Genomic DNA, 27,966 nt, shown 5'->3' with positions numbered 1-27,966 from the left:
AAAACCAGACTAACCTTCTTTTTCTTTTTAAGTTTTTTTTAAGATTCAATAAAGTAAGTCCAGCTTCTAATTGAGGTCCTGACGTTCATGTCCACAGAAAGGTCAACAGAAATCTTAACAGAAATCTTTAGTTCTTCCAATAGTAAAACTGAACAGTCTATCAAGATCTGATGTTGACAGCGAAATGAATTGCACTTCTTGTTGAATAAGTAAATTTTAATCTACTTTAATGATTTACTTGTGTAACATTATATTGTTACAATGGTTCTCAGAATTGGGCTTTCATATCAGTCAACTAAACACTATGTGGAAGATGCAAGATTTACCAACATAAAAATAAAACTGAAGAGTTTTAGTTAATTTCCGTATGTTTTCAAGCTGATCTGATTTATTACATTTGATCTGATAATCAAGTTGTCCCATAAAGGATTCTTGAATGTTACTGTATGTAGTCAGATTGTCAAATATTTTCTCACAGACAAACGCAGCAAAATCACTAAATATGTTGCTAGAAATTACTATATCAAAGTAATATTCAAATTAATTCATAGAGCACAACAATTTGACTTGAATTGCATAAAAACATTTTAGGTATTAAAATTATAGCTTCTAATATGAAGAATGTTTTTTCTTATACAGCTTTTAAGGCTACTATTACAGTAATAGTAATCTTCCTGAAATCAGTAGCATTCAAGTCTACTTTCAAATGTTTACAGTATGCTCTTTAAATGAAACACCTTTGACTTCAACCCCAAGCTTCCTGAAATCTGGAAGACAAAATATATTATCAGAGAGTTCAAAATATCTCCTTCCTTCTTGCAGTTTTCCACATGGTAGGAAACATTCAAATGCTTCAGTAATGGGAAACAAATAAATAACTTGATTAATAAGTTGACAGCATATAAACAACATCCATATTGGCTTCAGCAACAGCTGACCAGAGTGAACAGCCAAGGGATGAAATTTCTTTAAATGCCTTTCACCTTCCTAAACAGCTGCCAAGTCTACAGGAAGTGTGGTCACAGTGCCCCAGATCAACAAAACAAAGTCAAGTACGTACTTCAGTATTTTTTGCTTTTCTACTTTGTTTTTGGAGTCTCAAGACATTTACCACCCTAGTGAGACTTCAGTGCCATGGAGAAAATAAGTCATTTGAAATCATTCACGTTTTTCTACTAGTAAAGACTGTCTTCCCATTACCTAATATTTTTATCAAGTCGCTGCTTTAATCAGAACTACTGTTACTGTGACAGCCATAGCCTGCAAACATTTGGACTGAAACTTTCCTGGTATGTAGTACTTGGGTATTGGCATAAAAAAAAAAAAAAAAAAAAAAAAAAAAAAAAAAAAAAAACCTTTCCCATTGGCATAAAAAAAAGCCATTCCCAGTCCTCCCAGTTGTGCCTGGATGGGCCAAATTAAATCCAACCTCTACAAAAGATCTTTCCACTCCAAGAGAAGACAATGCACCAGCATCATAAGACATTTTTAACTTTACCACTTACTTGAGACCTGCCACGCATATGGAAAAGAAGTTCAGAAACTGACATCTAAAAATAGTTAATAATCAGATTATTCTCACAATGGTTATTCTGAAGGTGGACTTTAGCCTTGTATGGATCACCAAAAGTAAGAAGAATCTTATCCCAAAGCGTGACAGCTTGAACAAACTGTCTAAAAATAGTTCATCTTTAATCTAACACCATAGCCCTAAATCTGTTCTGGTTCTACAAATGCCTCTAGTTATTTCATTTTTATCAGTGAAGAAAATGAAATAAAAACTATTTCATACTTAACACCAAACAGACCATGTTATCCCAGAAGACGTGTTTAAATAATTTAGCTGTTAAAAGAATCTTTAACTATAAATGTACTAAATTCCAGCACAAAAGATTAACTACAAAAGAAATTAACACTGCCTTAGGAAAGAGAGATAACATTTTTCTAAAGCATTTCTAAAGGTTTTTGATATGCCATTTTTTAGAATTATATCTAGAGAGAACTAATATTTTTAAATGAGACTTTCACAGCTGCTCAAATTTCAAAGTAACATTTGTGCAAGTTCAAGAATTCTGTGGAACTTGTTTTGACTTCATTAATAAAGCACCCATACACAATCTTTATCCATTTAAAGACTAAATACATAGAAACAGAATTTATCAATACTAAGAAGGACAAAAAATATTAACCTTAAAAAAAAATGATGCTCCTGGTTCTCTCAACCACTTTGTCACAACACAAAGTATAACAACATTTTCTCCCCTCAACAACTTAAAAGTTTCCAGGGCTTTATCACCAGTCGAAGCAGTCTGTTTGCATTCTCCAATACAAACTGACAATCTAGTGATACAGTACATTAAAAATTCTCTGTAGTATTGACTGCCTGAAGCTGATGCTCCCTTGCTAAATGCAGTGCAGTTCAATTAACAGCTCTTCAATATACAATTTAATTTTTCTTTCATCTTGATCCACAGCCGAGCTTGAAATGAGGAATGCTGGAATAGATGTACTTTAAATATTGAAGCAAGTCTTTATAAATAAATCTATCAAACCTGTAATGATTTCTGTCATAACAGTACCAAATAGATGAAACTGAATGTCTTGGATTTTCAGGTTTGTGCATTGTTTTTCCACAATCTTAACAGGGCTGTAAACTGTGGTGCTGGGGAGGGCATCAAAAACTCCCCTAGAAACATAGCTTTTACTTTGCTTAACCTTTCTTAGGAAGTAGAGGAACACTGTCTGGCTGAGCTTTATGAAACAAAACCTCTAATGTATAAATTCCAGCATCACTAATTTCACCAGAACTTGTCACATTGGGTAACCAGAAGCACCAGTTCCTGTTACAGAATCTGCACACAACTGGGAGGCAACCAATTCCGGACTGAAAAATAAACATTTAACACCTAAGTACTACACTGGACACATTTTTCCTGCGACAGTATGAATGTACACAGTACACTTCAAACTATCTCTAGGCATTCATGCCATTTCACAAGAAAATTTAAGGTTAATTTAATCAGGGCAGGATGAAATATTGCATTTCAAAGTTACTCTAAGTGGGACACTGCTGAAGGAAGTTATTAATATCTCTTACAGTGTGCATGCTCAAGGAAACATTGTGAATCAGCTCATTTCTCATAGGTATACTACACTGCTTTCAAAATGGTAGGATTTACTACAGCTCATCAGCAAGGAAAACCCTCTAAGCTAGAGGCATTTTCTACTCTTTAAACATATTCACAAAAACCAACTTGACAACACTTTCTGCCTTAGGTACCAAAGAAGCACTACTGACGTGGCTGCCTACCCATCAGCAGGAGATGAGTTCAAGAAAGAGAGGCTTCACTCAGTGAATACGAGCAGCATTAGAAGTACAGTAATCAGTTTCAGATGAATTCAGTCAAATTGCCTTTTCCCAAGTGATACGTTAATGCACAGTGAAATACATAGGTTTATCTCATTTGTGTCCATGTTTATAATGGTATGAGTTGAGATTATGAGGTTTTATTAATTGTTGTACTTTGTACTTTTAAGTATCTTATCTATATTATCACTGATAGATTTCTATAAGATTAACTGGTCTCCTTATCATAACCATTTATTTTTTCCCTTTAACTCTCATCATACATTTAAAAAATGTAACTCAGTACTGTATTTTAAATTGTCACAGAAATAACATTCTGCATTTACGGTAATTAACTCATCATTACTTTGAATAACTACACTAATTGGTATGCTCTACAAACCTGCAACACTGCAGAATTAAAAAATAAACATAACAAAGATATAATATACAACTAATCTATACTTACAATTAAAGTTAGTTTCAAGATTTATTTCATTCTATTATTTTTTATTAGCTACAGCAGACAGTAAATGGGGTGTACCACGTTCTGCTTTGCAAACACCTAGATTATAAAACATAATTACACAAATTAATTAGCAATGAGTACATACATTCATGTCTTTGTTTGTAACCATAACATATTAAACATGACTTCATTAATGAGCAGTTCCTAAAAATGATAAAATAGTGTGACCAAGTAAGATTTTAAACATCCCCGACCACACAAGGCATAGTCTCACCCTGGCACAGAGAGGGTTCACTGCCACGTGAATTCCCCTGACTTTCTATTTGAGGTTGCAAGTGGTGTGCAGGTTGTCTTTCAACGCAGCAGATTAGCATTTCTGAGATAACTCTTAACACCCAGATAACATCCCACATCTGAATACAAGTCCTGAATGAAATTTTTCTTGAGTTGGCTCCTGTACATTCTTTCCCACCTATTCACAAGGGTTCTGGGATGCCTAACCCAGCCTGAAGTCCGTTCAGTTCTGCCCATGACTGGATACTTACCCTTTCCCCAAGATCAATGCTTACAAGAACTTAATAAAATTAAGGATCTTTTCCACCCTTGCAAAACAAGAGATACTGACCATAAGTTTGTTTTGAGTTATTTATTTGCATTCATAGTGTCTACCAAGTCAGCTAAGTTGGATCAGATATGCCTCACCAGTCTACCACGTAGTAAACAACCTAGCATAAAATTCACCTGAGACCTTTGAAGTTGCCTAACATGGTATGTTTAGGACCTTTAGGACAAATAGCTCTTTGTTATCACAACCAACAAACATTCAAGGCCTAAGAGACCTGAAGGTGTTTCAGTTAAAACCAACCAGTCAGGTCACAATTTGTCCCTCATAAGAATTACAGAACACCAAATTCTGTAATTACATGCATTTTCTTCCCCACCCAGAAGACTCAACAAGGCTAGTCTTCACTGAGAGGGTTGTCGCACACTGGAACAGGCTCCACAGGGAAGTATTCACTGCACCAAGCCTGTGGGAGTTTAAGAAGCATTTGGACTGTGCACTTAGTCACATAGCCTGAAATTTTGGGTAGACCTGTGTAGTGCCAGCAGTTGGACTCAAAGATCTTCCAACTCGTGATATTCTATGACTCTATAATTCTAGTTATGAGCCTAAGAAAACAAATCTTAAAGGAACAATTTCTTCACATTTCAGACTGCACACATTCTGAATCAAAATAAGCTCTTTGGGATCTGAAAAGAATTACGACTCCAAAAACATAACTGCTGAGACATGACACATCTCTTTGTTTTGGTCTTAATTTCAGAGCAACTTTTAGACCAAAGAACCTTTATACATTTATAAGTAACAAAGAAATCCAAGAAAAGAACACAACACATACTAGGTTAGCAACAGGTTTGCATTTCACTTGACAAACATGATTACCCTTTGCTAAGGAGCATTCAGTTTCTTCAGCAAAGTGCTGAAAGTCTGATGACCACTCAGTTATTGCCAGCTAAATATTCTGCTTACAACTAATGTGATCAGATAGCCCATCCTGTTCACTTGTAATAATGAAATAAACTAATGAAGCTGGTTTTTCACTGTAAAAATCAATTACATGGAAATCTATGAGATCTTGAACATAAGTGTGAGGGTTTTTTTTTGTTTACTTTTTTTTTATAAAATTAAAGCAAAGAACCAATTTGGGGACAAATGACCCACCGGATTTCACCACGACTTTCATAAAAATTATCACGGTACATATTAAATCATTAGCGAGACTCAAAGCTGCCTGTTAGTTTTAAAATGCAGAGAATGAAACTCATTGCAGAAGCAAAAGAGGGCCAATAATATAATTACAACACTATGCCTGTGCAGCCTGAGTTAATGCTGTTATTTGACATTGCAAGGCTATGCTTTCTCCCATGAGCCTCAATGGAGACAAGGTTCACTCTAATTGGTTCCAAAGCACAACCTACCAACAACAGCCTTCCTCAGGACCAGGAATGGTAATTTCCACACGACTGTAAATAGTGTTTGCAAACAATACAAACATGGTAATAAGAGACTAGGTGGGTAATTAATGTGGTTACAAAGCAGCTTATTTGCATTTTTATTTAAAACTGCCTTCTTTAAAAAGCAGCTCAGATTTCTTTTTGCAAAAGGAGCCTTGGTTAAGGAATAGAGCAGTAATTACTCTCTTTAGGGGTTCTTTTATACATCCTTTAGGGAATTAGAATGAAAAGATAAGCAGAATTATAAAGGGAATCATGTAAAATATGAAATGCACTATAAACACTTAGTACTGTATTTACCATAAGCTAAGCTTGTCTTCTTCATTAATGGAATATATTACAAGCTTACGTTACAATCAGATTAATTGTGAAGACTGTTCAAAAAATATATATATAACCAGCCACTTTAATTCCCCCTCTCTGCTCCCAGAACTTGCATTTAGAAATCTAGTGCCAGTAGGACTCAGTCTAGGTAAGAATGCATCTACCTGGACTGTATTTAACAAGTGGTTGAAACCTAATCATATTTTCAGGAACAATGCATTTCTTCACATCAAGCATAAAAAGGAAAGGACAAATTGACCAGACCACTGCAAAACTTTTTGATTTTTTTTTCCAAATGTGTAAAATACTCTTATTCTTTTCTTCCACAATAGTTAATAAACTCTGGATATTCTGAAGGAAAGAACACCTGCAGACTAAAAAACAGTCACTGTAAAGACAAAAAGTCTGAGAAGGATGTTCTGGAATGCAAATCTATGTGACATTCCGTAATCTGTGGCTCTGTGGGATTTTTTTCTTTCCTTTTTCTTTGTAATTAGCACTCATGCACTTCTGGGGGGAAATAAACCCTTTCTCCGGCATCTTGGCTTTCCTAGAGATGGATGGAATAAGCAGTAACAACCCCAGAAACCCTTCCATAATTTGATGAGGGTACTGTGAACTGCAAGACCAGAATAGCTTACAAAGGACGCTCCACTCAAAGGTTGTCACAGCCTTATACCCAGCATTGACGTAAAAGCAATCTTTGCTTATCCATTCATCTAAGTACCTTCATCTCTCCTAACTAAAAACACGATCAGTTGCTCAGGTTTCTTCCACCAGCATACAATTTCTCATCATGAGTAGAAATCTTTCTGCTCACCTTCTTTCTTTGTAAAGAAAACCTAGTTTACTTCAATGTGCCTCATTACAGCTGTTTTCCTTACATGCTAGAAAAAAGATGAAGGAATACAAGGATTTATGCCTTTTACAGAGTACTTGTTCCTTCATTCATAACACCCAGCTTTTTTTTTTTTTCTTTTTGTTTTTAAATGTTATTTCTTACACATGTAAAAACTCTACTGTGCTAAACCACTTCTAATTCCCTTCCACCTTGCTGGACATTGCTAAACTCTCTTCTGCTTTTATAACCTATATTATCACCATATAAGAAGTATTCTGCACTTAAAGATGTACCAACAATACCAATCAGAAACTTAAAAACTAACTAAAGCTAAAAAAAAAAAAAAAAAAAAAAGACAAAATAAAAAACCTTAAGGTACAACAATTTTTATGTTTATCTCCTAAATCCTCATTTCTTAAATCAGAGTGTAGACCTGGGAACGTGTAGCACTAAATTCTTTGCTTGCCACGAACACAATGGAAATCAATGTGACTATGTAGGGTAGTGAGTACAAAGTAACACAAAAAGCAAATCTCTGCAGAGTCCAGAACTGAAAAACCTTGGGTGGGTACCATGCATTTTTCCTGTATATTGTCATATACATGCAGATGATATTAAAGAATCAAAAATATCTGTATTTCACTGGCTACTGTTTAGTAAAGATCAAAACCTTTAATTTTCTGTAATAAAATACAATCACACTTCTGAGAAGTATATTCCTTTTTTAAAAAAATCTACTTTCACACGTATTACATACATTATTTTGAAATACAGATATCAACTATACCAGAATCAAAATACTTCCAAGATCTTACAGCCATGTTTAGAAATTAAACATCCGTCACATTAATTAAACATTTTGAATTTATCCATGTTTACTGGAAATATAAGCCATATGAGGTCCTAAATGCTTGGAAAATGCCTACCAAATCCTTTAAAGCCTCCTGCATTCGCTCACACTGAACAGCAGTCTGCTTTATATTTCATAAATGTAATTACTTTAAAATATCAGTGTATTTATCTGGACAATAAAACCCTTTCTGGAGTACAGTAAGGGTGAGGGTCTAACTACAGCTGAGGACGGAGGTATGAAACAGTTCAGCTGTAGTCAGTACATCAGCTCTTGTGGAAATGGCATCAGTATTCAGAGGGATGCCCAGCCCTGAAAGTTAGGGGCTTAACACATCTGCTATATAATTCAGACACTGTTTTACAGTGGTTTCATTACTAACCATAAAAATGGTAACAGTGGAACTGTATAAACAAACTGAACAGTGTTTTTACTGTAAAACATGAATGTAATATAAATATTTGTCTTTCCCTTTTCTCAGCATCTGTAATGAGAGCAAATTCATGCCATATGTTTATAGCGTACAAAAAAATAGATCTTAACAATTCATCCATGTAAATGTTGGTTAAACTGTTTAATGTTTTTAACTGTGGGGGTTTTTTAAACACAAATTTCCTTGCAAATCGTTAAAAAGCTTCTTGCTGTTGTCAGTGGCCACATTCACTGATTTGCAGCTGTTTTTAGATGAATCTGGCCAAAGATCTTGGAGATCACAGACTCCTTGCTGATAACAAGGTCAATAGCTGGCAGGTCGGTCATGTCCCTGTGGCTAGTTACAGCCCCAAGACACAAGCCTGCAAACCGAGAGAAACTGCCACCACAGAGCGCATTATTAGTAGACTTCAAAAATACAAAAGCAGCTGCTTACCAGCTTCTTATACTAACTGAGTGTACTAGCAGACTGCATTACATTTAATCCTGATTAGTGCTATGTATGCACACTGCTGCACTGCTTAAAATGACATCTCTCATTGTTTAACAACTCACTTTTCACCTGCACCCGAGAAACAGCTTTGCTACATACAGAGCTCTCGCAAGGTGTCTCAGAGAAGCAGGTTACTCACAGGAACTTACTGAACTCTTTAACATCATGGCCAAACCCTTTCACACTGGTCTCATCCAGCGTCAGTGATTAATGCTTACATTATCAATTCTCTGCTAGTAAGATGAGGTCTGATTCAATCAGATTACAGTTAATTGAGAAATTCCTTCACTTCAGAAAGGTTTGAATCACACCCTAAAAATAAAAAAAGCTTTATATCAGCAGTGGCAATCATGTTTTAGTGGGTGCATCTACGGCTGGAGGTGAGACACGCCGATACAGAATTTATTACATTACCAACTAGCTTGGTAAACGATACCTCTTTCTACAAGACCTTTTCCCCACAGCAAGGTTTGGATAACTGCTTTTATCTTGATTCTTCAGCATGGTCGCTACTCAGAGCACTGGAGGATGAAATATGTCTGTACGTTGCAGGCTTTTATAACTGTATACTACACTGCAATGGCGTGTGCACACCCAGAATATGTAGTTTTAGAATGTCATGCTTAGAAATCATACAACTCTTTATTACAAAATAATGACACCATATTAGAAATAATATTTTCACAGAAATGTATGCACTCTACAGCATAATATTCTGAACTATTTTCCATTTTGAAGAGATTACTTTTTAAGACCTTTTATTTAGCACCAATTTGAAACTCTAATTCTATACTCAGAAACAGGCTGTGGCTCCATCCTGTATTTACTACATACCTAAAACTGTCTTTTAGACACTCTTCATGTTTTTCCATAAGTATCTGCTACTAATCATGATGAGATGCCCCCACTTAAGTCAATTTCCAGTAACAATTTCTTGTGCTGGTTCTAACATAAGGTTGGTATCAAAGGCCTGTTTTAGAAGTCTGACTGATTAACAGAAATACCTCCAAAAATTAACATACAATTTCATTTTCTGTCTATTGGATCTTCTGTATCAAATTAGCATCCACTTGTACCAAGAGACTAAGACAATAATATTTTACAGAGCTATCTGTATGCTATGCACTTACATGAGAAACAGTAAACCAAGGACACCAGTGGAACACTACTTGGGAAATTAGTCCTCCTTCCTTGAGGAGGAAACAAACTGAACACATGAAAATTTTTGCCCATGTTCTCAGTAAGCGTGCCCAATTTGCCTCTCATCTTTCTGTGCTTTGCAAGACTGCAACTGGAATACAAAGACTCAGTTATCAGGTTTTAATTTAATTCAGTTACTTAATCAGCAAGAATATAAATCACTCATTAGGTGGAGAATACTTTGGGGGAAAAGAATACAGCAAGGAGTCACATGTATTTTGTTGGTTGTCTTCACAGCCATTCTCAAGCTTCTTTGTCACATCTATACCTCGTAAAGTCCTAAATATAAAGGAAACCCAAATTTTCTTTTTACATTTTAATTCAGTCTTTGATGTAGTTCTAGGCTTAACACTGAGGAATAATTACAAAAGAAACATTATACTTTTTATGAGATATTAAACTTAATTTATCTTTTAATATCTACTTCAAAGACTATTTGACAGGAATAAATAAATGAGAGTTTCATGGCAAGAAAAGCTATGATTTATGAAATATTTTATTATTCATTCTCTTAAAAAAAATTCTTGAGAATACTGCTAACATCTGGAGCTATGCAGTCCTATCCAACCATTTTACTTATAGTCAATTAGACAATTATATCAATAATAATGTAAAATACATTACCTAGCTTCTCTTCCTGGAGCATAGATTTCAACGTTCGTCAGAGCAACTATGTGTACAAACAGCACTGTAGTGTTTTTCATTAAGCCTTAAAGTCAATTAAGCTACGAATTGGAACAATCATTCCTCCTTTGCAAAGTATTGATATTTTCTTGGCTGCTTTCAGGCCTTTTCACTACTCAAGGAGAGATTTATGTTTGACAATTTCTTTCTGATTAAAATGAATCATAACTCTAGAATTCTAATTTCCTCTTTTCTGAGCAACAAAATTATCAAACAGTTTTAAATTGATTTTGAATGTCATCGTGCATGAACAACATTCATTTTCAAGATATCAAATGTAAAGCTATACTGATCTCTCTTTTATCTGCTTTTACATACTTCCTCTCTTGCTTTCTCTCTCTATACTTATGTATTTAAAGACATTAAATTGTACAAATATAATCAACTATACCTTTCTGTAGAAATTATCTGACAGACTTGCTAAACCAGTCACATTAAAATTTGTCACAATGTTTTATGCACAAGGCAATTACCTCTCTATTTGTAATAGTAATAAAAAAGAATCTGCTGTAGTTTAGAAGGAAAATAACTGGAAGACTGCAGCTTGCAAACGAATGTCAGTTGTCTAAAGTAATTAGCAAGTTTATATGGCTAATTCCTACTCAAATGGCTCAAACTCTCTATAAAGCAGCTCTTTTGACATATATTGTTAAAAAGTTTTCTAGATTTGTCTTCAGCAGTCAATTAAGATCAGTATAAATTTGTTTTTAAACATCCAGAATAGCAGCTGATCTAAAGAAAAAAAATCTCTCATCATTCCTCCTGTTTTCTCTCCCTTAAGTTGGATTTTTCCATGCCATTTAGCTTTTCCATTTTCTCATTTAATCTTAATTTTCAGCTTTCAATATAAGCAGACAAGCCAATTTTTAATTCTTTTTTTGGACTAACAACTTATTAAATGTACATCAGGCCCAAAGAAGAAGAGCCATATTTCCACAGACACTTATTTTATGGCACTCCAAACCATGAATTCACAAATAAGCTCACTAAGGGGACCAGGCTGGACAGTTTTCCTAAGTACTCTTATGTATGCTGCATTACTCTTCTGAATGCTGCATTACAGTACATGCCACACACACACACAACACCTATTTCAGGCTTCAGTTTAATAAATAACATCAACCAAGTAACTGTATCAAACCTTAAAACAACAACAGTTGTTTTTATATTTTTAATTCTTTTGTCTTCTTGCAAAACAGAGTTCTTGCAGAACTTTACTTGCTTCCTCCATAAGGACTTACAAATGTCCCGTATGAAATGAGGATGAAAAAGGAAACGTTGTTTGAGAAATTCAAACCTCAAGTTCTAGAGCATGCTGCCCCACAGAAAAAACAGTATAGGATACACATTGCTTTTGGTAATATATTTGCTATAATTACAGAAATACCAACTGCATTATTAACATGGTACACTTAAAAACACATTACCATTCCAAGTGGCAACAATATTTTGAGTTGTAAAAGCATAGTTTGTGAAAATTAGAAAAGGGTGTTTGGACATTCAGTTGAAGAGTAGTCACTTATTTAACAAGTTTCCACCCCTCAAAATATTGGACAAAGACAGTATTTATAGCACAGCTCAGAGACACATCAAGAAGTCGTAACAAACCACAATGCAAGTAGGCAGCAGTACTGCTGCCAAAAATACTGAGCAACATGAACACGAGGCTTTGTAAGGCTGCATCCTAAACAGATTTTTTGTTGTTGTTTTTCAAATTGATTCCAAATTGAAAGGTAAAGCTGAAGAAAACCTATTTACTTTTAATTATTTTGCTTTCCCTAGGAACAAAGGAGACAAAATACTGTGGATATTTTAAAGTTCTTTATAGCAAATACAGCGACAGCTTGAGAATTTGTCTGCACTGTATGCAGAGATTGTTGACATTTTCCTGAAACTTTAATTTTAGCAAGGATTTTTCAATTAACAACTTCCTGCTCCGCTCTAACACCTATAAGCTAAAAATTAATATTTTATGTCAATATTTTAATATTAGTATCAATCAACCAAATTAATCTTTGTCTCTGTTTTCAATAACAGACTTTGGGGCAGGTTTTGTGTTTTCCTTGAGATTGCTTACAATTTGATGTAAACTTTAAGCTTCTTGTAATTCATCAACTAATTCTCTCCTGGTTACACACTCCAAGTAATTAAAGTTCAGTAATAACTTATTCTTTCTGCTCCAGCACCTGCATTTCATTTGTTTATTTTCCCAGAGTCATAAATCTGAGGGACTGTCAAAGTGCCATAATATTAGTGCAATAATCAAAGTTAATTAGTCCCTCTCAATAAACAACAACAAAGCCATTACAATGATGCATTGAAGGTTTTCCAGCTACCCAGTTTACAGATGAGATTCTTTTCTGAACAATTAGAATTTGAAAACTGTTAGTAAATAAATGTAGTGTTTCTGATGCTATTTGAAATTCAGTGATCTTCATTCAATTACCAATTCATTAACTCCTGGTGAGGTAATACAGGTACTAAGGCAAGTATTTCCTGAAGTCCCATTTCAAAATGTTCAAAGATAAACTCAGAATTAAGTGAGCGATGTGATATTTTTAATTAAAATAAGGCCGAATTGAGTGCCTTTTATTCTAAGTTTAAAAAAAAAAAAAAAAAAAAGCTATAAATATATAGCTCTGTTTAATTGGGCTAGGGCTACTAAATTCAAAAGACAAAATATGTCCAAATCTAGCTCTGAAGGAAGGGAATGGACAGGCAAACTTTAAGCCACATGCACTATGCTTGCCCAGACTGGAATTCTTTTGGAATTCCATGTAATTGAAAATGTCATTGACATGAAGACCAAAAAGACAGCTTTAATGTGAAGCACTGAAGGGGAAAGAAAGATATTTTTCCTTCCCAATCCTTTACTGTAAATCATTAATATCATGTGAGCAAGAAAAAAAGGTCTCAATGAAAAAAACTTTGTTTCTTGAAGAAACTTGAGGTTACAGAAGTTAGCAGTATTATAAGCATCACTTGTTTAGAAATACTTGTAAATAAGCACTGGTTGTTTTGCACTAATAAATACCATCTCTAGACTACTTATGTGTAAATATTAATACTACTGAGTGCTCTCCCATATCATCTGGGAGCAGCTGAAATATTTTCAGAGCTTGGGAAATAGACCTAAAAAACTCGTCACTATAATTCTAGCAGGATAGAAATAAAATTCCAAGAACCTGACCCTGCAGTTTATTACTCAAGTAAAGTGTATAGGATTGTGTCAACAGATTATCTCAAGTCAGCAGTCAAAGCCAGCTTGGGCAAAACTAGCCTGCTATCCTTACCAGCAAGTAAATAACTGTGGGAGGAATAAATTAAGAACAATGAATAAATTTTAATAAGGGCGTTAGAAGACCCCAAAAAGGCGGGGAAGGGAGAGCTAGGAGTCAGAGAAAAACAAGGGAATAAAAAGCACTGGGGGGCTTGTATTAGCATGACAAAGTGTAGAAAAATGAAAGAGAGGGAAGAAACAGGAAGTAAAAAAAACATTGAGACAGACTGCCTAGAAGCACCGGTATTTTGCATGATGGACAGGGAAGATAGAAAAGCATTTTTGGTTTTGAAAAGTATAAGGATTATTCCCCCAAATCTCCCATAGTACATAAATTACAAGCAAAAAAAAAATGGCTTGAGTGTGTACACTCTCCTTCAGTGAGTTATACATTTTGGTTCTGGAATCACACGGTCCTACAACCTGTGAAACATACCTCAGTGGTTTTTTCAAACTTTCTAGCCACTACAAAACTTCTGTATACACACAGATAACAGCAGGTAAAGCCTTGCAGTCCAATATGATTGCATGAAATGAAAAATCTGTCACAAGCACCAGTGACCGAACAGCATATTACAAAATAAGACGCGTGCCCTTAAATAGATACGTTGCCATGCAAGATCTAACTGCTTGTACTGCATGGAAGACTTCACATCCTGGAAAACATAGCTTAACGTTGGACACTACATACATTCACTTACCCATTCCCCAAGAATGCGTTGTACAGCATCATTGCCTCTTGACATATTTCTGCAGGCCAGGATAACATAAGCCCCATGCAGCGCAAAAGACTTTGCGGTTTCAAAACCTATGATAAAACATTTTCCCATCAGAAATAGATCTCAGTGACAAAACAGCCATAAAATTACCTGAGAGGTGAGCCACGTGCTGAAGTACTCTAGCCCTACCTACAGCCTGACTACATGCCTGCTAGTCACCTGGACCCAGCTTTTCGGAGCACACATAGAAAAAGGTAGAGACCTCACTTTGAGCAGGGTATATTGTGTGAGAGGCTTGGGATCTTCAAAGTGCAGAACCAAATTTCTCTGTCTTGGTGTCTTCAGTTAGAAAGCAGAGCTATACTTAACTCCTTACTTGTCTGACTGTGAAGAATAAGCCAAAAGGCAAGACTGCAGACCTGTTTTGCCTGCCAAGACATTGCTGCAAGTGATAGAGCATTCTGAGACCACGTTCTGCACACTTTAGATGCACAGCTGGCCTTTGACACACCAATTTGAGAACCACCTGTGGCAGCAGGAATCACATAAGGGAATAAGAATAAAAATCACATGGGGATAATTGCTTCTTTTTCTGATCTGACCAGCACACGACCTGTCAAATGCTTCTGCACAAAAACAAGGACCTAAGAAATACACAGGCATTAAGCCACTCCCAGGAGACAGCTGTCAAGTTCATTCTCAGAAAATGAGGTTTTGCCTAGGTAGATTAAAATACTGTATTAAATTATCCAAGCACTTTAAAATCTTTCCTAAAATTGTTTAAATAACCTGTATAAATTCACCTCATTTTGTCCCATCATCGGTTGATGCAGAACAACTTTTCGCAATTGTTCTCGTTATGAATTACCAAATGAATTACCATGCAGTTTCAATATACTGGATGAAGTATCATAGGGCTAAACGGGTGACTGGATGAACCAATTGACACAATGAAAAACTAATCCATGAAAAAAATCCCTCTTTCGGGTAACTCACTGGCATGACCTAATCTGCAAACATGTTCTTTCTAAATCCAAAACGAGGGGGCAGATAGTTCACACATCACTGCAGTTAAAGTGCAGCATTAACGTATATCAATTTTTTTCTTTCATACACAGAATAGAGTTTCACAGTGAACTTTTAAGCCTCTGTACACAATCTTTTTGCAATACTATTAATCAGTTCTTCCCAGTTCTGAATTTGAGCACTTAATTTCTCCTTTCCAAAAGGACGCTTCAGATTTTAGATTGATTATAGTCTGTTAATTTGGGACTGTTCTGAAATTTGAGATCAGTTCAAATTATGGAAGTGTCCACCAAGAGCTGTAGATATACCCCTTTTGCATCATCTGCAAGCTATGCAAGTAAGCTCTGTTTCGCTGTCCAATTCATTAACAAAAAGCTGCACAGACGTTGGTCCAAGATAAACCTCATTTAATTGGAAAGATCTGTGACAATTTACACTAGGAGATGAGTTCTTGGGAGTGCAAAATGCCCATAAACTGCAGAGACTTGAGCCAGAAACTGGATTCCTATCAGGGGTGAGCTAGCACATTTGTGATCTATTCGATAGTATCACTGGGTACCCATTTCCATGGAGAACTCTAACAGTGAAAGAAATTTCCATCTAGCTGAAAGAGGCACAACATTGCTTAATGAGTTCCAATTAGACAAGCTTAAACTAGAAAATGAAGACAAACTGAAATGCCTAGCAATTTGAGCATGTGAACAAGTCAAAAGAGAAGAAATATTTGTCGTAGCTTTATGACATGTAAAGCATATTCATGTTTTCATTTTAAAAATTGTTTATCAAAAAAACTATTAAGATAGGCTGTCTCACTTCCAAAACACCCTGGAGCAACAAAATTCAGAGCACAAGACATAACTTACCTTATAGAAGCAACAGACATCAAGACAAATTTAGACCATTTTCTGCAATTACATACTTACGGTATTTAAGTCCATGCAATTTTCTTGTATCTCTTTTAAAGCCATTCATTGTACCAAGCAACTTTAATTACCTGGGTAATTCACTGCATGCACATGAATTCAGCTACAGCATATGCAAAGATTTCCCCTGTTCCTAATTCCACCTTAAGTGTATTTAATTAGAATTTTTCATATAGCTAATGTAAGCTAATAGTGCTGTGGTACAACATGTCTAGCTGTATGCTTCCTGTTTTGCACAAAAAACACACTTATTTCTACCAGCTTATCACATTGCTAAAAACTAGAGGAATGCCTGGGAACATTTTTTTCTGTTATACAAAGACCTAGAGCTGACAGCCAGTTTAATTTGCTAAGCACAATGACGTTTTGCTAACTCTACCCCATGTCACGCTTTGTAAAAAACAATAAATTCCATGTCATTCTCATTTACAGTTAATAACTTGATTTTCATTATAAACTAAACTGAGAAAAAAAATAAAATTGAATTAATTACTCCAGATTTAGTTAATAATACCACCTTGATTCCTGCCTACAAAGTGGAAGTGTTTAAAACCCTCCCTTTAGGAGTTGCTCCTCTCTGCACTGCCAGTGAACTGTTCTTCACCCTTAGGCACACGTTCTGAAACTTCATGAAATTATGTGCTTAAAAAAAAAAAAAAAAATGGAGAATTTTTAACCAACAGTCCATCCTTCCATTCAAAATACAGCCACAAGCCAAGTGGTGATGGGTCCACCCCAAACCACAGAATTATTCCTATTCAACCATTGAATTACTGTTTATAGGTAGGGATTGCACATAACTATTACTGTTTTGTCTTCCTTTCACTTAGTTTGTGTGGAGCGTAATCCATAAGAGGTCTTTTCAGACCATTTGCCAGATGAAATTTATTAAGAATAAGAGGTACCACAATTACTACTTCACTGGGGTTTACCTACCAACTTGCTCAGTCTTCTCAAGACTGCAGAATTTTAGATATGCCACAAAAATGGATCTTCACAGACCTGGAAGTCCCTAATAAGCAGTAAAATTAATTACCTTCACACTTTAAGAAACAGCTATGAAGGAGCTTCGAAATCTTCAAGCTGAAACTCATGAAGTAAGATTTAGGAAGTACCTTGGTATTTGAGTCCTTTTTACAGCTTAGCAATTTGTTTCTCCTGCAAAAATTTATTCTTCTTCCCTCCTCCAGTGTCACACATAGTAGGGGAAAAAAGCTTCTCTAAAAGCTTCTCTAAAGCTTCTCCTTCAGCAAAATGTAGCCATGTTGTCAACAGAGTAAGTCTTTTTAAAACCTCAGCTTCCCACAAGGACTGAGCATTTTATGAAGAAAACTATTTAAACTCTGTAAAAAGAAGCCTTACCTGCCTATAAAAACTTCATTGAATCAAAATACACATTGAGTGTGGTTTCATACCCCAAAGTTGAATCACAAACATCAAAAATGCTCAAAAACACTAAAGCCTCCAAACAAATTCACAGTAGGGTTAAATAAAAAGAGAAATCAAAATGCATATGTTAAGGAAGTGCCTAGTTGATAGACCTGAACAACCTCAATTCTATTCATAAGTGCAACTTGTGGAGTTCAAAAGAACCAAAGGCTTCTTTAAAACAACTTCACTTTGAGACCACAAGCACCAGTACGTGCTGTAACAATGGTACAGCCCTTTCACGGAGGAACATTAACAGCAAGGACACCGCTTTCTTTCTCATGAAAAAAAAAATATATATATATATATATCTTCTCCAGTGGTGAATCCCCCCTGTACCACAGTGCTAGTGCATTGCTGCTGCAGATGGGATTTGACCCACATGGAACAGATGGCACCGTCTACTGCCACCAAAAACTATTGTCATTGACATTGCGCCTGGCTCCAGCAGCAGGCAAAGGGCGTATGACAGCAGGAGTCTGTGCAGAGCCCAACATGTTGCTGTTGCATGCTCAGTTTCAACTATTCATATCCCCTCTAGACTTCAAAGCAGGCAGCCCCAAAAGAGCTGCAAGACTTGAATATAGTTCTATACATAATAGTTACATACTACTTGTGAGTTTGTTTTTTTAACTGAGGAACAACAGGATTTAAACAAACAAAAAACCATTAGAGAACATACTTGACCATTAAGGACAGCCAATTACAAAGAACAAGGCAGATACTCACCCAGACGCGATACAAGAGCAACATGCTAAATATCATATGCTTTGGAACAGCAGCAGTATTAGATGTAAATCCTCTATGCGACGGATTGTTCAACAATAGAAAACTAAGAAAAACTTCAAGCAATTGCCCTGGAAATCTCAAGAGACAAGACCCTCCTGAGGCTGGCTACTCTTGCTACTGTTGCTCCAGCTGAATGAGCTCTAATTTGACACTCACAAGTGACAATATTGGTTAAGTATAAGAAATACATGAGAATACACATTACAGCACAGCTCTCAGCATCAACAGCTAACCTAGAGGGTGGATAGCAGAACTAACAGGAGCTACGTGGACAGCAAGTGCATGGGATTTCCTACAGGCTTTTAAAAGCCTTCAGCCCTTTACTTACATTGTGCTTTTCAAAGGCTCAAGAATTAACACTTGAATTTAAATCTGCGTAGTCTATGATGATTTTTCAACCCCGTGCTCTCACATTCTTGTCTATCTGCCATTGACTACTATCAGCAAGGTTGGGGACAGATTTTCAGCTAATTAATGAGCAGTTAGCGTCGCTCAATTAATGCCAACTCATCATACACCAGATGAGTATATGACTGTCAAGCAGTGCAAACTCCTCTATAAAACAAAGTAATTCAGTGTGTGGAAAAGTACTTCAACAATTTCTTGTTTTATCAAATTGCACTGCATGGAGCCCATTTTGCTTGTGGGACAGTTCATAAAGAATTTGCATCAGACATTTATGTGTTTTACAGCAACATTTGTTTTTATTCCCAAAAATAGGCAAGAATGTTTTAATACACAAGAAATTCAAAAACATTTCAGAAAAGAGCAAGACTTATCTGCTTCTCTGCCTTCTCCAAAACACTCCGGGACACCTTGGATCTGTCATTTACAACCCATCTGAACAGCAGTGATGCCATCTTTCTTTCCGACAGCTTAGTCCTCTATTTAAAAGCCTACAGGGTTTGTTTGCTTTCAGTTTCTTCAAAATCATTTCTTCCCTTCTCTCCATCGATAGAAGAACTCTGGAGGCCCTGAGATTCTTGCCTTGTGCTTCAGTAATGATTTAAAGTGGTCATGACTCTAGCCTTCCTTGAGCTCTATGTCACAGTCAGTTTGCATGTAAACTACAAGGAACTGCAGAAGAAAACCTTCCTCCCTTCCACTACAGTAAACAGCAAAATCAAGTAAGTGAACAAAAGTAGTCTGTGGAATTGAGAGTGAAAAGCATTAGCCCGTTTGTATTACATATTTCTGGTCTTCTGTACACTGATGGATTACTTATGGACTGCAGAACAGTGAAAACCAACTCCGGTTTTGTAAGCATGAACATTTTGCATCACTAAAAGTGTATATTACTTTCCCAGCTGTGGTCAGTTTGTTTTTCCACTACATTGTTCTCAAACTTTCATGTTACTTTCTGAATTACAGCAAACACCTCTTAAATTCTTTATAAACAGAAAACCCCAATTTGCAAAGTAAAGTTTATTTTCAGAATACATCTGGGTTGTTTTTTGGTTTGGTTGGTTTAAATGTCTATATTTTCTTTTAATGCAAAATGAAGAAGAGCGACTTGTACTGTGTCATTCCCCTATAAACTAGCAGCTGGAAGATCAGGAATTTTTTTCCTCCCAAATACGGTATTATATTGCAAGCAAAAATCCTCCTACTTCCCATGAAAAGGAAGTTTACTTGTGCAATTTGGTTATTCTCAGGAATGGACAATAATTCTACATAACCTTCATATAGTAAAGGGGACAGATTTTAAAATTATGCAATCCTTAAAATACGAAACCTCAATTAAAACATTCTTGACACTAAGCAATTTAAAAAAAAAAAAAAAAAAAAAAGCATTTTGGCCTCCTCCTTTCAAGGGCAGTATAGCCACAAGATCAAGAGCATGCATTTAAACAAGTATACAAAACAAGCAAACTCCTTCCTTTGAGTAGAAGTGATAGAAAAGAGAATGTAAAAAGCAGGATTTGTGTTTTTTTGTTTGTTTGTTTGTTTTTGTCATATCCTCTCTGTGAGTTTTTTTCCAGGAGACAAGAAAAAAAAACTCAAACTTCCTCTTGAACTTAGCATAGACCAATACATAGCACTTCAGTTTCACATTGCTTTTAAGACTTTTGGGACAAGGAAAGTATTCTTATTCTATTTGGCCAATATGCTTCTACAGTACCAATCCAACACCTAGCTATAAAACCTATACCATGCAAATGGCCAGCACACTCTTGGCAGCGTTAAGCCAAACAACAGAGCGCAGTATGCATGCATCTTTTTAAATATTAATATTCTGATAAGCCGCAGCATTTTTTACTCAACCATGAGAAGCTCATCTGCAACACTGGATTGTCTTCTAAAGCTCATCGCTGATTTTCTTCTTAAACTTAGAAGTAATAAAAGTATCACAAAACTATTTTTCCAAGCAGATGTTGCTCCCTTCAGTCATCCTCTGCTTTGAAATCAAAACCTTTTCCTTGGATCAAGAGTAAACTTGAGTTTTAGCTAAAAGGGAAGGAAATAAAGAAGTGAACACAATTAAATATATATATGTAATTTTTTAAACATGTAACCTAAATGAAAGGCAATTTAAATCCAGTTTTACTACAAAGGAGAAAGAACTGTGGAAAGGTTAAACACTGAAGAAGAAAATCATCTTTATAATACAAAATAGATTCATCCCCACTGCTACTATCTCAACAAACAGATGAGTTGTTTGTGACTTTTGAGACCTAATCAAGAGAACTATAAATGGAAAAGAGACTTCACTCATATGCACCCCTAGATTTACTTCAGCTTGAAAGAACTAAGCACCACTGACAACGGATCAGATTTTCTCTTTCAATACAAAGAGTAAAGCAGATTCAAACCTGCTAAAGCAATGAGGAGTTTGGAGTTATATAAGCTGCTTTTCTGGTTGAACACTGCAATACTGACATGTGATTTAGGGAAGAATCTTTTGAGACTAAGACTATCTTTGCCTGTGCTGGTGACTTAAGGGTCTATCATCCAACGGATCTTTCATTTGGAGTGACGGCAGCCCTATGTGAGTCATCACATCATTTACTTCTCAGAGCCCCAAAAGCACCATGCATTCTGCATCAGAATTGCTTGGCCACGACCATACAGTCTCAATATGGGTATTTAGGATAAAATCTCAGAGACATTTTTCAAGTTGCTCTAAATGCAAGCTCTCAGGTAAGTAAAACACCAAGATATTAGCAGACTAAATTTTAAAAAGCAATTTGCGTGAAATATTAATGCTACCTTTGCTTCTGTTTGTAGGCACATGGTAACATCACAAACTGGTATTTTTCATTTGAAAGTTTGTTGTTATATGAAAGGTACATTCTGCCTCTCCCTTTGTGTATAGATGGGACAAAGGTATTTTTCTTGGAGCTGGGAGCCACAGAAAAAGCCAATGAAAATGAAACAGGATGACTAATGGATTGGTTCTGTTTTCCATCCAACCAACTTTAAAAATATGCACTCATTGCACATTACACTTTGCAATGTACTGCTCTGGGCACAGAAAGTTATTCCCAATAATAAGCGCACTGCCATTATCATTGTCAAAACTCAAGGTATTGTAGTTGATCTGAAGGTATCACAATACTAAACATCTAATCCCATCAATAAAGAATAATTTTTATAAAGATTTGTGCCTCAGTTCCTCTACATAATTAAAAACATTTCATCTGAGGTAAATAAAAAAAAAAGGTAAACCCATAACTGAAGACACTGCAAGCCAATACAAACAGTGAGTACATCAGGTGCATTCATTATAAACACGTCGCAAGTAAGAGCCACAAAGTTGCAGCCAGATCCGGTATCCACTCTAGCTCTATTGCCCAAAGATTCCTACCATGTCACTTCAAAGGACACGACATACGAACACAGCTTGGACTTCAGTTTTAACACAGCTGAGAAGATTAAACACTGACAGTTATATCAGCTATCCAAAGGCATGGTCTAGCCCAGACTCAAAACCACATTTCCTACCCCTTATGTTGTAAAGGTGCTACCATCCAATATAAATATTGCAGTTACAGCCAAGGGTTCCTGTCTGGAACAAACCCTCTGGTGAAGTGCAGCACAGTACATACAGACCCAAGCTACTTAACATGTCCCACGATAAGACCTTATTTTAGTTGTGTAAAGGCAATTCCCATCAACCCTAAATGTTTGCCCCTAAAATACAGCAAGATCTCAATCGAGATTTTTCTGAGTTTCTGACTTTGTGTAACTGCAAACAGGTTCTGTCAGGTGCCTGGGTGGATGAACGGTGGTAAGGAATTACAGGGAAGAGAAAAGGAGAATTGGAGATAAAACTAGGATTTCACTGTTAAGTTCATATCTTCAATATCAACTCCTTGCATTAAATGCAGATCAGCTATCAAAAATCCCAGTCAAAAATGATTGAGGCATGCATCTTCAACTAATCCCAAAACTGCTTAAATATTTTACACTGCTTTAAGAGAAAAGCCTCAGTCTTCAAGTCTTATCTTGCCTTTCTTCATCTATTAAATGATAGAATCATGCCCCTAACAAACACCAAACAATCTTTTCCTGAATATTTTTAAAGTGTATTGTATCAGTCCAACAGAAGTTACCATGAAGTACTATTTTTTACCAGTTCTCAAGTCATTTGCAGACAAACACTTGTCATATCTTAGCATCACATCTACAACTGAAGATTCTTCTATTTGAACTTTTTATTCTCAGTGTTTCTTCAAGCATAGAATAAGTTCATGTTTTCTTTTGATTGTCTTTGAAAATGACAGTGTGGCTTCCTGCAAGCAAGTCAGCCAGTTTTGCCTAACACAAATCTATAATTGCATTTAAAATAAATATAATCAGAATTTGGCTTTACAATGTAATGTTTCAGGATAATTTCCTAGAGTTCCATTTTTTTCATTTTCATAAAATATTTCCTTTGTAACAGGTATTCCCTCTGTATGTGGTTTCCCTCTGTAACCACAGAGGGAAAACAGGCATCTGAATACGCAGCAACTCGACACGTAGCTTTGAATTGTCTAGAAAAAAAATAGCCTAAAAGTAATTCTAAATACATTATTACTAAGATAAGTTAAACAAAAAAAATTGCATATAATTTACAAGAAACCTGAGCTAGCAACTTTGCCCTAAAACGAGCAGGAATCATTTCAGTGTGACTTACATTCCCAATTTTAGGTTTTCTTTAGGGAAAAAAAAAAAAGGCTAAAATTATACTATTCAGTATTAGATGTTTATATTCATAAGGGACAAACAAAATATTTTGTTAGACTACAGTTAGTACACTCCTTTTGTTTTTACTGCAAAATAAACACTTTCAAACTAACCACTTAAGCAAAATCTAGAGTAGCAGAAAATGATAAAACTGCTCGCAGTGTTAAGTTAACATCAAAGTAGCATCTCAAAGAAACCTAGATGAGCTCCGAGTAGTCAAATCTGATGTGACATTCAGACCACACGATTTCCCTGAGTGTATAGTCAAACAGTTAAGTGACCAGGTTTTTGTTTATTTAAATAAAACCAGTCCCTACAACAGTGCCAGTAGTTGAACACAGTATTAAGGAAGTAAATTTTTGTACATGCTACTGTAGCTTCATAGACATTTTATAACAAGGCTGAGGGAAGCTACAAAGTAATGGCAACAGAGGTTACAAGAACCACACGCACACAAAGAAAAGAAAAAAAAAATAAGGGTCATCAGTAGCAAATATCAAAAGGCCAATCATAAAGAGCCTCTAGAGCCTAGGTAATCCTCACACCCCCTTGAAGGGTTTGCATTGTGGAAAAGTGCTAGCATAAAAGCATTCATAACTGGGTTTATAAAAAAAAAAACTGATCAGGTATTTAGAATTAACGAGGTTATGAACATGTTTTTGAGGGGCTATTTCCCAGGGGCTCATCTCCCCAAACAAGTTTTAGGGTCTTTCTTCCCCACTACCGCTATTTTTAAAACACCTTCCCACACAACCTTTCTCAAATAAGTGAAAAAAGACCAGATAATTTAAGACTATCTTTGACAGTCTCAGGCTTTTTTTTTTTTTTTTTTTTTTTAAATAATCACATTAAAAAACACATTCTGAGTTAAGAGAAACAGGATTGGCAAACTCTTCCTCTAAAGCTGCTCTTTGCATCCGCAGTAGCTTTAGGCAACACAAGAGCTTTTCCCACCAAAGCAAAAATGGAGAAAAAAAGCCAGAAGTTGTCTAGTTTCTTTTCAAGTGCACTTCTATTCTATAAGCCACCAGTATCATAGGTTTCTGTACTGCTGAGCTGAGCCCTAATTAAACATAACAAAAAAAAATTAGTTGCATGTTTTGAATCTCCTTTTGGCAAGTACAACAGTGCAATGTTAATGTAAGAAGTAAATTTAATAAAGAGAAATATTTCATCCAAGGCAGAATAATTAAAAGTCATACTGTGCTGTCAGCTAAAGCGCTAGATCCTCCAAGCTTTCTTTAATCTGTAAGCTATTTCATGACAAATACTCAGTTTTATGTAAAGATACTGAAAAAGTACTACAGCATAAATCAGACCAAACTTTTTCTTAAAACAAACTTGATATTTATTTAGATCAGTTGCACAAACAGTTTAAAATGTATACCAGACATTTTACAAATAAATAATAAGACAAGGTGCTGTCCTGAACAGCTCACAATTTAGGTTAAAAAAATGTCTTAGAGAATTAAATATACATAGCTACATCCCGGCCTAAAGAGCTCACAGTCACGTTGTAGGGGAAGAACAGGAAAAGATGAGTGGACTGAACATTAAAATACTGCTTGATTTCTGGCACTCACTACCCACCTCTGTCCTCGGGGAATGTGAGGTAATGCAATTTGCTCGGTTAAGTAACAGAGGAAGATTTTAATACAAGAGCATTTTCAGGATCCTGTGAAAATAAATGAATACAGGAAGGATGTAGTTCATCGCTCTTTCTGGTGCAAGCAAAGAGATAGCTAGCAAAGGGCAAAATAACAGACTCGTAGGTTTGGGAACACACAGTCCTGAGTTACCTCCATAAAATCTTACTTTTTCTGGATTAGATGGTATTCAGAATGGGTACCAACCTCCCAAGGTTCAAAATTGGCAAACCTTTTGGGTGTGCTTTAAACTACGAAGGAAAGAGGGAGATGGGAAGCTGTTATGTAATTCAAATGATCCATCATGTGGTTCCGACATACAAAGTAAGGCAGGAGATGGAGTTCTGAAACAAAAGATGAAGAACAAGAAGAGTATTAACAAAAAGTGTCTATACACAAAAGCAAGAAGAATGGAAAACAAGCAAGAATTAGATGTCATTAAAATATAATGTAAGGCCATGGGCAAAAAAAAGTCCAAATCCTCTTTGCCCCAGTTTCAAGTAGAGCACGAAAGCATATCATGCATCTTCTCCCACCACAGCTAGGGTGTATTTGTGTAGATGAACGCATCCGAAGGCCTGTTTGCTAACAGCTGGAACACTGGCAACGCACCCAAAATCTGAAGGATTTGTGACTCAGTCTTCTCTAGTAAACGGCCTATTAAAGCCACATGTTTTATACCAAGATGGTTTTTCATCTTCCAGAAAATTGACCTTGCCAGTTTGAGGAGGGGTATGTTAAATACCAAAATACATAAGCCTAAGAAATCTACATCTGTAAAATACAAAGAATTGCCAGGGGAAAAAGCATAGAAAACATTTCAAACAACCTACTTACTGGTTTTGCGACAGTGAAACTGCACTCTAAAATTGTTGAGTCACGACATTATTGTGAAGCAGGTTAAAAAGCATTACTTCTATTGCTTTCCAGGATCAAGCTGAATAATTCACTCAAGATCACACAGAAACCAGGAATTAGGAAGCCAGGAAATTGTCCAATTCCTGATCTCATATTCAGTCTGCTTTGTCTTTGACAAGTTCCTCAGCTGAATGACTCAGTTTGTGTACATCAGAGTCTGTTAAGCAGTATTTGTTCATCAAATTACATTGTACACCATTATGAAACATACTTCTGCCTTACATTCTTGATACATAAATACTGTTGAAAAACAAGTTCACAAATACAAAACCAGTCACAAAGTCTATGTCTCTATTCCTTTGACTACATTAGATTGAGAAACGCATACAGTTAAGATGCCTTCTCACAGATCCTAGTCTTTATTCACCTAGGATGCCAGAAGTATGCTGCCAAGTAGGTCATGAACAGTTTTTACGTGCTCTTCAACATGTTTCGGTAAACCAAAAAATAGTTCAAATTTACCTTCAGAGTTAAAAATCCTTCAACAAGAATAAGATTTATACCTCTCAGCAACTGCTTGCAGCTGGATACAGACCCAAACAAATACTTTTCCAAAGAGCTTTCTTTACTCATTTCTAGTTGCCGTATTTTCTACTCAATATATCTTACTCATTCTGCTGAAGAATTAGACTGGTTCTCAATGAAGTATACTTTCTATCCCATAACGAAACAATCTGATTTACATTTCAAATTGGAATATGGGCATTGACATGATCTGTAAACTTTGGTCAATTACTCTAGCCATAGTTTGCTATATACGTAGAAACAAGATTAATCACGTATTTCCCAAAATCCTAAGTAGCACACAATGTCTGTAGCAGAAGCAAGAAACACTGCTCATGCTTGCCAGCAGCAGAGGTTTATAATCAAAACCTCTCAAGGTTCCTGGATCTCTGAACACACAATATAGTATTGTTCTCTAATTTGGCTTTGTTGGAAGTGAATTAGAGATACTTCTTGCAAGTTTTTAAACAAGAAGTGAATTTTTGCCCAAAGGCAGCTTTCTGAATAACCATCACAAAAACAAAGCGCCCCACAAACTCTATGAACTCAAGTTTAGATATCAAAAATAAAGGAAATCCAATTAAAGAATATCTGATAAAGCTACTTAATAAATAGTGAGGAGGCAAAAGATATCATCTACAACGATATTGTAACGTAGACATTTTTTCATTTTTTCCAAGCAACACTAATTTCTCTGAACCTCAAGTTACAGTGTATGCAAAAGAAGATATCCAAAAGTGAACTGTGGCAGTTGTTTGCACAGCTACTATTACTGTAAAGAAAGTAGGACAACAACTAAGAAAAAATCCAACCTTACTTGTTATTTCAGTATAAAGAATACATTAAAAATAGTAACTTACAGACAACATGCATAGTAGCTATACTTAAATGGAGAATAAATGTACA

At 35.7% G+C, this 27,966-nt stretch overlaps 1 protein-coding gene across 5 annotated transcripts in view; it reads right to left on the bottom strand.

Moving 5' to 3' along the window:
* WWOX (WW domain containing oxidoreductase) overlaps nt 1–27,966 on the bottom strand; it is a 506,706-nt gene that overhangs the window by 463,721 nt on the left and 15,019 nt on the right. For all 5 annotated transcript variants that reach the window (XM_035336413.1, XM_035336412.1, XM_035336414.1 and 2 more), the window contains exon 5: nt 14,637–14,743. In XM_035336413.1, the coding sequence (XP_035192304.1) occupies nt 14,637–14,743 (107 nt within the window). The remainder of the gene's footprint in view (nt 1–14,636; nt 14,744–27,966) is intronic.

The sequence above is a fragment of the Oxyura jamaicensis genome, chromosome 11 (genome assembly GCF_011077185.1).
Source record: "Oxyura jamaicensis isolate SHBP4307 breed ruddy duck chromosome 11, BPBGC_Ojam_1.0, whole genome shotgun sequence".
Lineage (NCBI taxonomy): Eukaryota > Metazoa > Chordata > Aves > Anseriformes > Anatidae > Oxyura > Oxyura jamaicensis.
The sequence above is the reverse complement of the archived record's forward strand: the minus strand, read 5'-3'. Positions and strand labels throughout refer to the sequence as shown.